The sequence below is a fragment of the Peromyscus eremicus genome, chromosome 6, assembly GCF_949786415.1.
Source record: "Peromyscus eremicus chromosome 6, PerEre_H2_v1, whole genome shotgun sequence".
NCBI classification, from domain to species: domain Eukaryota; kingdom Metazoa; phylum Chordata; class Mammalia; order Rodentia; family Cricetidae; genus Peromyscus; species Peromyscus eremicus.
Genome location: NC_081421.1, coordinates 17,213,486 through 17,223,028, shown reverse-complemented (window position 1 = coordinate 17,223,028; position 9,543 = coordinate 17,213,486). Strand labels below are relative to the sequence as shown.

Here is a 9,543-nt window from a genome sequence, read left to right as displayed (position 1 = left end):
AGGAAAACTAGAAAAGAATATTTCTTGTTCTAGTAAAATTTGTATTTTAACTTAGAAAAATTTTATTACCCAATCATAAAAATTAAGAATGCTTAGCATCCAATCCATAAATAACGCTGAATACAATATAATTTTATTTTGTATGTCTAAGTCACAAGGATGATGTCCACGTAATAACTATGAAGTCCAGTCTTTCCTGGGTTTTCAATTCAAACAGACTGGGACAGGTCACTTTATTGCTGGCACCATTCACAGAAGGGCTAGGCCCTTCATAAGGACAAGTCTGATGGGGATCCAGGTAGTACCCTACTCACACATCCATCTTTTTTCACCTTTTAAAGTAGCAAAGGAACAATAAAGACCAGCTGACTGGTGAGTGACCCATGAGTGTGCATAGCTCATCAGGATCCAAGCTGTCACCTGTGAATGGTTAACTTCATCAGAGCACATGGCAAGCATGTATCATCTGTGTTACAGATTCCAACCTGGACTGTTTGGAAACATGGTATACTCAAATGATAGCCTGCAAATGACAGCATGCTTTCCTTCATTCCTTCCTCCTGAGTGCCCATGTGTAAATCTAAACTGAAGAGGGGCTTGTTCAGTCTGAAGGCAGGAAATCCTTGCAGCAGTATCCCAGAATTCACAAATTCAGCAGCTAATGGTACTTCTGCTTCTTGGCCTTTTGCCGTCTCATTTCTTCTAAGTCCTCTTGCATACCTAGTCTTATGCTCCTGGCTTCCTCCTTCTGCTGCTCCTCCCAGCTGCTCTCCATGTAACGCAAGGCGTAGTCACTTTCATCTTTATACTTTGTTCGGTCATAGCCAAAGATATCCCGAATGTGCTTGGATATTTCCTCCTGAGGTTCTCCTCCATCTTCGATGAAATCATCCATTTCCGAGTCATATTCATCATCATCTTCTTCTTCTTCATACTCTCGAGGCCTTTTGTAGCCAGTAGGGAAGGGGAGCCTTCGAGGACCTTGGGCAAGTCTGCAGCCAGACAGGAGAGGCTTCATTCCATTTATCTGTCCACTGCTTGACCGACTAACAATATTCTTCGAAGACATTGTTTCTGAGACAACCGTGCACTTGGGTTTTGTGGGGAGGCCTGGGCTAGTAACTGTTCGTCCAGGTCCTAAGCTGCCCACTGGTCTTCCAGGACCTGAACGGACAGTTCGTCCAGTTGGAATGGAACCACTTATGGACCTCCCAGGGCCAATGACTGACAGCCCAGAGGAGCCTGAGCTGCTCGTCGGTCGTCGAATGTCATGGGGACTGTTGGCAGGCCTCCCAGGACCTCCAGAACTGCTCACAGGTCTCCCAGAAACACTAGAGCCACTGAGGGGTCGCCCAGGGCCAGTTGAGCTGCCTGCAGGTCGTCCAGGCCCATTTGTGCCATTGACTGTTCGTCCGGAGGGATGTGCATTGCTGGCCGGCTTTCTGATCCCACTGACTGACTGCTCAAGTCCTGAGCTGGAGCTGCCATTCTGAAGCCTGGGCATAGCGCCAGAACTAACTGTAGGCCGAGCTGTCCCTGGGCTAGGTCGCCCAGGAGCTGAGCCGGAGCTGCTGCCTGGCTGTCCGATACTTGGACTCTGAGCTTTGTTGTGTGAGAGAACTGTGGGCCCAGGCTTGGAAAGGCTGGGACGAGAGGGAAGAGGATTTTTGGCTTCGTGCTCAGAAGCAGATTTCTGAGTCCCACTAGCAGAAGTCTTTGGGACACTTGGTGACCAGGTGCTGGGGTGCGGCTTTCCAGCCCCATTGAAGACAGGTCTGTTGGGACCTTCCCGAAGCCAGGGTTGGGAACGGCTGCCGGATCCTGCCTTGGTCCTCTCTCCAGGCGGCGTGGATCTGGATGAAGACAAAGCTACTTGTCTTTCATTGGCTGTGCTGGGTCTGGATTTCTTCTCGGCAGGAGGAAAGGGCAATCCTTTGGAAGAAAGCTGCCTGTCCGCAGAACCCTTGCTGGGTTTTGTGAACGTGATGTCTTTATGAGACAGTGCCCTTTTGGCCACAGGCGGAGGTAGTTCGGCATCTGTTTCGGGTTTCTGTTTCCTGTGCTTCCTTTCCAGAAACTCTCGCTCCCTAAGTTCCTCAGCAGTCAGGGGCCGCTGCTCTGCTTTCTTCCCGACCTCAAGGTCGCGTTCAAACTGCTTCTTCTCAGCTAACCTCATTAACTCAGTGAAGCTCATGGGTCGAGGGGCACTTTTAACGGGGGCCTTTGGTTTGCTTTCAGCTTTGGGGGGCTCCAACTCAGCTTGACTGTAGTCTAGGAACTCCTCCATCTCATACTCTTGGTCAGTTCCCTGGTTCAGGCGGCTTTCCACTGCCCGCCTCCTCTTGGACTTTTCCTCAATAGGAATCCCATCGTAACCGTGAAAGTTGTCCTTTGTCCTGTTGGCCATAGCTCTTGCTCTCTTGTCATGTTTGAGCTCAATTCGCTTTTTCACTAGCTCTTCTCTCCTCCTTTTCTCCCGTAAGGCTTTCCGTCTCAGCTCCTCTTCTTTCCTCCTAAGGAAAGCCTGCACAGCTGCCGGCTGGACACCTTTAACTTTGGGGTCTTTCCTGGGAGGCCCCACTGCCAAACTATACCTTTTCGGTACATGGTTGACACCTTGTCCTTTGGAAGCGATCAAGAGGATCTCCCTGAAGTCCGTGTCTGGCCGCAGAGAAAAGCCCGGCTGTGTCTGGGACTCGGGACGGTCCGTGGCGGACATGAGTCTTACCTCTGCGTTAGCTCAGCTGACTGGCTTGCTTTAGTGGCTCCTTTCGCACCGCCCCTCTACACGCGCCAGATGTAGCACAAATCTTAAAAAGTCTTATTATAAAAACAAATCCAGAACCAGGTATTGGGGTGAACCGTGAAAGATCAGAGAGACAGAACCATCCAGAGCCACCTCACCTCGCCAATTCCTCAGCTGACTCTGTTTCCTTGGACTGGAAGCCTCTGGAGTTCTCATCCAACCTCTGAGTTCTCAGATGAACTGCTTAGTTCCTGGTCCTCACGCCTTATATACCTTTCTCTGCCCTGCAGTCACTCCCTGGGATTAAAGGGGTGTGTCTTTCCCAAGCAAACACATGATATCTCAAGTGCTGGGATTAAAGGTGTGTGCCACCACTGCCTGGATCTGTTTCTCTCTTAGACTGAGTCAATCTCATGGTGATATTTTATTTGTGCTGAAATGTGATTTTACTTACATGTTAATAAAGTTGCCTGGGGATCAGTACTAAGAGCAAGCCATTAAGCAGAAGTCTGGCAGTGGTAGCACACGCCCTTAATCTGATCACATGACAGGCAGAATCTCTGTGTGTTCAAGGACACAGCCAGCATGATGACACATGCCTTTAATCTCACTACCAACCACAGAGACCTGGAGGTCTGTATAGACAGGCAGTGACAAGGAAGTCATGTTGTTGGGTTTACAGCCAATGAGAAGGCAGAACAGAAAGGCAATAAAAAGACATGACACAGGAAAAAGGTCTCTCTCTCAGGGGAAGGACAGCAGCGAGTGGTAAGATAAGGTGATCTTAGCTCTTGGCTACTGCTCAATCTCTGGGCTTCTAACTCTTTTATTTGGCTCTGTGTTTCTTATTTAATAAGACCGTTTAGAATTACATCTACACAATCTCATGTAATCCAGGGTGGATTTGAACTCACAGAGATCCAGATGTATCTCTGCCTCCCAAGTGCTAGGATTTATTTTGTTTGCCACCACTGCTTGGCAAATTTTTAAAATAATAAAAGCAAACTACTACAAAGTTATCTCTTTTAATCCTTGAATATTAATGCCTCGTTTTATTGTGATATTTTAGATCTTTTTATGTACCATAATTCTATAATTTTCTATACAGATCTTCAAGTTTGTTAAGATGTTTCCAGGTGTCTGGTATTTTCACAATGTCACTAAGGACATTTTAACTCCGTTTGATAAATGCTTGCTTTTGGTTCATAGGGAATCAATTTGTTACCTATTTTATTTTCTCCATGTATATGTACGTGTACATGTGGAGACTAGGTGTTTACATCAAATTCTTCCTCAGTCTTTCTCCACCTTATTTTTAATTAATTTATTTATTTATTTTTGAGAGAGTCTCTCAGTGAACCTAGTACTTCCCAATTTAGCTAGAGTAATTGACCAGCAAGTCCTAACTGTCTCTACCTGTCTGGTTCTGCGGTTCTATGAGCATACATCACACTCAACTTTTTAGAAGGGTGTTGGAGATGTCAACTCAGGTTCTCAAGCTTATATACCAAGTTCTTTGCCAACTGAGCTACCTCCCAGGCCCCCAAAACCATGGTGATAATGTGTTCCCCAATATATTGTGCACCCTAATAAACTTATCTGGAGTCAGAGAACTGAACAGCCACTAGATACAGAGGCCAAAAAATGGTCACACACACACACACACACACACACACACACACACACACACACCTTTAATCCTAGCATTCCAAAGGCAGAGATCCATCTGGATCTCTGTGAGTTCAAAGCCACACTGGAAACAGCCAGGCATGGTGACACATGCCTTTAATCCCAGGAAGTGATGGCAGGAAGCAGAAAGGTATATAAGGCATGAGAACCAGAAACTAGAGTCTGGTTAAGCTATTAGGCTTTGAGCAGCAGTTCAGCTGAGATCCATTTGGATGAGGACTCAGAGGCTTCCAGTCTGAGGAAACAGGATCAGCTGAGGAATTGGCAAGGTGAGGTGGCTGTGGCTTGTTCTGTTTCTCTGATCTTCCAGCGTTCACTCCACCTGGCTCTGGGTTTGTTTTTATTAGTAAGATCCTTTAAGATTTGTGTTACATACACCACACTCAACTTTTTAGGAGGGTCTTGGAGATGGCAACTCAGGTTCTCAACTTATAAATCAAGTTCTTTGCCAACTGAGCCATCTCCCAGGCCCCAAGAACAATTTATTTCTTACAGGATTTTATATCCAGCTATCTTTTATATGGTATTTTATTAATACTTTGAGATTTCATACATACATACATGCAATGTGTTTTGATCATGTTCACCCCCACTCCTCCCCATAACTTCTCAGATCAACCTCCCACACCCCACCACCTCCCAATTTTGTGTCCTTTATTTTTTAACCCACAGACTCTGATTTTCGTCACCTGTATATTGCCCATAGACACATGATGTATAGCCATCGTTGGAGGGCCACCAACAGGTATCACATCCTTAAAAAAAAAAAAAACACTAATTCACCCAGTATGGTGGTACACACCTTTTATCCCAGCACTTGGGAGGTAGAGGCATGTGGATCTTGTCAGTTCCAGACAAGTTTGGTGCACGTAGAGAGTTCCAGGACAGCCAGAGCTACATAGTGAGACCATGTCTGAGAGAGAGAGAGAGAGAGAGAGAGAGAGAGAGAGAGAGAGAGAGAGAGAGAGAGAGAGGAGACTAGAAGTGATGTGAAGAGACAAGAACTGAAGAGAAAAGAAGAGACAAAATGAGAAGAGAAGAGAAGAGAAGAGAAGAGAAGAGAAGAGAAGAGAAGAGAAGAGAAGAGAAGAGAAGAGAAGAGAGAAAAAAGAAAACCAACTCTCCCTTTCCCAGAAGTCATCAGCTGTCAATAGCTCCTCAGCTGGAGGCTCCTGGGCAGGCATGTGTGCATCTCCACTCCATGCAGTATCCGGCAATCTTGAAATGATTATCTGTGGATTCCTAGATTTTTCCTAATGCATGCCCCCAAATCACTGTCCAACCCCAGTACTTTTCTTACCTCCTTTCATCCTCTACACATTGTAGTTCTTGGGTTAGGGATATCTCTTAGCATGCACAAGGCCCTGGGTTTCATCTATTGTACTAAGAGTATAGAACAACGTTAAAATACTCATTTTTTTTTAATTCTAAGTAGCTTTGTGGTTGTTTTCAGTATCTCACAATTTGGTGTTACATTTAGTACATTTTCCCCTCAAATACCCTTTATCAACAGCATGCCTTTAATTTACAAGTCCCCAATGCCTTGATTGCATTCTAAAGTTCATCAAAGGCCTTTCTTTTTGAATTGATGGCTCTTCCCTTTGACCTGCAGTCAGGGAAAATTCTGACCACATCACGATATTTTAAAAATATGTTGTTGAATTTGGTTTAATGATTTTGTCTAAGGATGTGGCTGGCATCTGAATCTATGAGTGAGAGTGGCCTGTCAGTTCACTCCCTGTACTCTTTGTCAGTTTTGGAGGGTTGTTGTTTTTGTTGTTGTTCACTTTGTGGGTTGTTTTCTTTTTTTTTTTTTTAGTTGTTTTTTTGTTTTGTTTTGTTTCATTTTTGGTTTTTTAGTCAGATTATTCCAGACACACAAAGTAAGTAACTGATTCCCTTTGTATATTTTGGAGTAAAATGTGCCCAGGCTGGATTATAACTTCAGTGTGTGAAAGATTCTTTAGTTAAAATAATCTATTCCTCAAGTTTTCCTTGCAGGAAAATGTCTTAGCTACTGGCTCAGTGTCTTTAGATTAAAAATGCAACTTAAGAAGATTTGACCACCTTTTCCATCTGGGTCTATAATATGAGACATATGAACACTAAAGGATTTAAATTCTTTTATTCTCCCCTCTTGTGACACATTTAATAGCCACCTAAGGCAACCCCATGCCAGGACACCTGTGTCACAAGGGGCTCTGGTTACACTGAGAATGAGAGGCAGGTGAGGGCCAAGTGTTCCCTTGGCTAGAACAGCTGCTCCCCATCACTGCCATGTGGCTTCTCGTCTTTCTGTGTCTTCACACCTGATGCCACAGTGTTTATGAGAAATATAGGCAGCTTTCCCTTCACAGTGACACCAGGATATCCCCTGTGCAAGGCACACCTCAGTCACTCCGAAGACACAGCTTCATGGGAAATGTCCACGCACAGATCTTCTCCGAGAGCTATCTATCATTGTTCCTCTGCACACCCAGCATGGTACTGAAGACTGCTTTCACTTCACACAAATGATTCCGTGTGTTGCACATTTCAGGAGGTTGGGACCCGATCAGCTCATCCGGTCTTCTATCCCTCTGCTGTGTTCTGCTGCCAGAGCCCATAATTACCATAAAACAGGTTGATTTTAGGCCGGGCTCTGCTGGGAAATGACATCGTGAATTCTTATTGGCACTTTGAAGAGAACATATTCTTCTCTGATTATTGTGCTCTTGCACTAAAATATTGAGAAATAGACTTTCCATATGTAGTATAAGAAAAACATCTAAAACTTAAGATGTATTCCCATTGCCCATAATTTTTATTAGCTTTTTAAGAAAGCTCGGTGCCCATCAGACCCTGCTCTTGTTATTTTTATTGATGTCGTATAGACAATCCATAATCAAAACCATTGGCAAAACTGTTCAGCCCTCCGCTTCTGCCCCAAAATTGGCAGAAAATTCTCATTTAGAATTTGTAAGAAAAACCCAGAGGAAGCGTGCAGAAATCCTTTATGCCATATTTCCCGGCAATGGAATATTTTCCTGCCTTTGAAAGAGCAATTAAATTTTACTTCAGCAGAAGTGTAAATCCAGGTGGTACGTGGGATAACGATACCATTCCCCTCTAGTTATCCTTACAGAAATAACACCATGCTCGTTGACAGTAAGTGGGATCCTTTGTAAAGTGTTGCTTCATTTTTGTTGCCATCTGTTTGTGGGGGTGGGTGCAGGGTGAATGTTGGTCTGCATGTGTGACACCGTGAAAGTGTGGAAATTAGAGAACCACTTTGTGGAGTGAGTCATTCTTTCATTCCTGGACTCGAACTCCGGCTGTCAGCCTTGAGCAGCAAGCACTTTACCCACTGGGCCATCTAGTCAGCCTAGTCTCCTCTTTTGACCACTCTTCTAAACGTGAAGTCAGAGTCGTGGATGTAAAATACCTTCCCGCCAAGCATGAAAGGAAGACGCTGTGGATCAGAGCCAGCTCCGCAAGCCAAGACGGATCTCAGTGTGGCTCAGTGCTGCTGCCAGGACCCTTGTCACTGCTGCATGGAGCTGTAGGCCAAAGCCATGAAGCAGTTCAAAACACTCAACATGGCTCAGAATTACTTCCTCCCAGTGTAAGGGGAGGGTCAACGGCCCCATTTGGTCTAAAACCTAGCTCTTCTCTCTCCATCTCTGGTTGCTACAATCAGATGCCGGGCCAGATTCTCACAGGAGAGACTTGGAAGCACAGTGTAGAGACCTCACACACGGGGAGACAGGGTGTCTCCTCTAGTCAAGAGTATACTTAACATTTATACTCCTAACAATTATAAGCAAATATGAGAGCACAGCATGGGTTGAAATTCAACTATGAATCCCTACAACAGTCCCTGTCCTTAGAGAGTCACAAGTGACCAATTTCCAGGCAGATGAGCGTGAAGATGTTCGGCTGAGGAGCACCTAAAGTCATGCCTGAGCCCCCATGCCATCCAGATGAGCATAGAGGACCTCCTGGGGACAAGGAGAACTTCTCACGACCTCATCTTCTCACAACCTCTGCCCACAAACCGTAGATTACTGAGACAATGACGTACTTTAGGGGCCATTGGCAACTTTGAAAATTCAAGTCCTGAAGGCTTGTCTCCTGTGAGCCACTGAGGTCTGGTAACTGGGCCCTTGCAGGAAGTGAGAAGACAGTCCAGAGATGCAAGTCTGGGAATGTGGCTACAGGGATGAGAAGGGCCGAGAACAGTGTGACCTGAGAGCAAAGAGAAAGGGTGGGAGCCTCCAGAAAGGGGTTCAGTGCAATAGTCGAAGGGCAAAGAAGGGCTTTGTAGACCAGAAAGGGATGGGATGGAATACCTCGTTCTTCTAAAGCCTCCTAAAATCCTACTTCTTTCTTTCAACATAGTGTTTTTTACATGAAGCAAAACAGGAGAGTGAGTAAGGGAGGAAGCCTAGAAGGCCTTACACACAGCATTACAGAATTAGCACATGAAAAAAGAAAAGAAAGAAAAACAGTTGGCATGGAGGAAGGCAGGAACCCAACCCCTACCAAGCCAACTAAATCCTCACCACAGCATAGCCACCAGGGTACTTTGGTATCTGAAGGTGACCCATAGGTCGTTATAATATTCAAACACCCCCTCCCCGGGTGTGACAATTTAAGAAGCTAAGGATGTGCAATGTTTGAGGTTGTATGTAGAACTGCATGTAACAGACAAGAAAGAGAAAGTCTGGGCTGTATAAATGAGCAAAAAAGCTTCCACTATGTGACAAGATCCTCAACTCATCGCTCTGAGCGCCAATTCTGAAGCTAAACTGTCTCTCTTTGCTCCAAATTGCCTCCTGCCTCAGGCACATGTTTCTTCCTAATAAATCATCCCTGTCTCTGGTATAACCATGCATCTTTGTTCAATCCCTTGCTCCAGGACTCAAGAACCTGGAACCTGCCAAGGTGCCACCAAACCCCAATATAGGTTGATGTTAGATGAATGTTCTTCTCTTCTTTCGTAAAACATCCCACAAATGCCCTGACCATTGGTATGCTGTGGGTATTGAAGGAGCTAGTCGATGTCTATTACAAGTTAGTACATATGATGCAGGCGATTAGCTGGAGTTAAAAATGTAATTAGCTGA

General features: G+C 45.1%; 1 protein-coding gene across 1 annotated transcript; it reads right to left on the bottom strand.

Moving 5' to 3' along the window:
• Positions 1 to 658: 658 nt before the first annotated feature.
• On the bottom strand, positions 659 to 2,719 carry LOC131912827 (protein SPT2 homolog). The gene has a single exon (XM_059265079.1). It carries the CDS (start codon positions 2,717 to 2,719, stop codon positions 659 to 661), a length of 2,061 nt encoding a protein of 686 aa, XP_059121062.1.
• Between the last annotated feature and the right edge of the window lie 6,824 nt (positions 2,720 to 9,543).

Bases quoted from the DNA above. Each gene is read 5' to 3' on its own strand.
- LOC131912827 (XM_059265079.1), bottom strand. From the start codon at position 2,719: ATGTCCGCCACGGACCGTCCCGAGTCCCAGACACAGCCGGGCTTTTCT.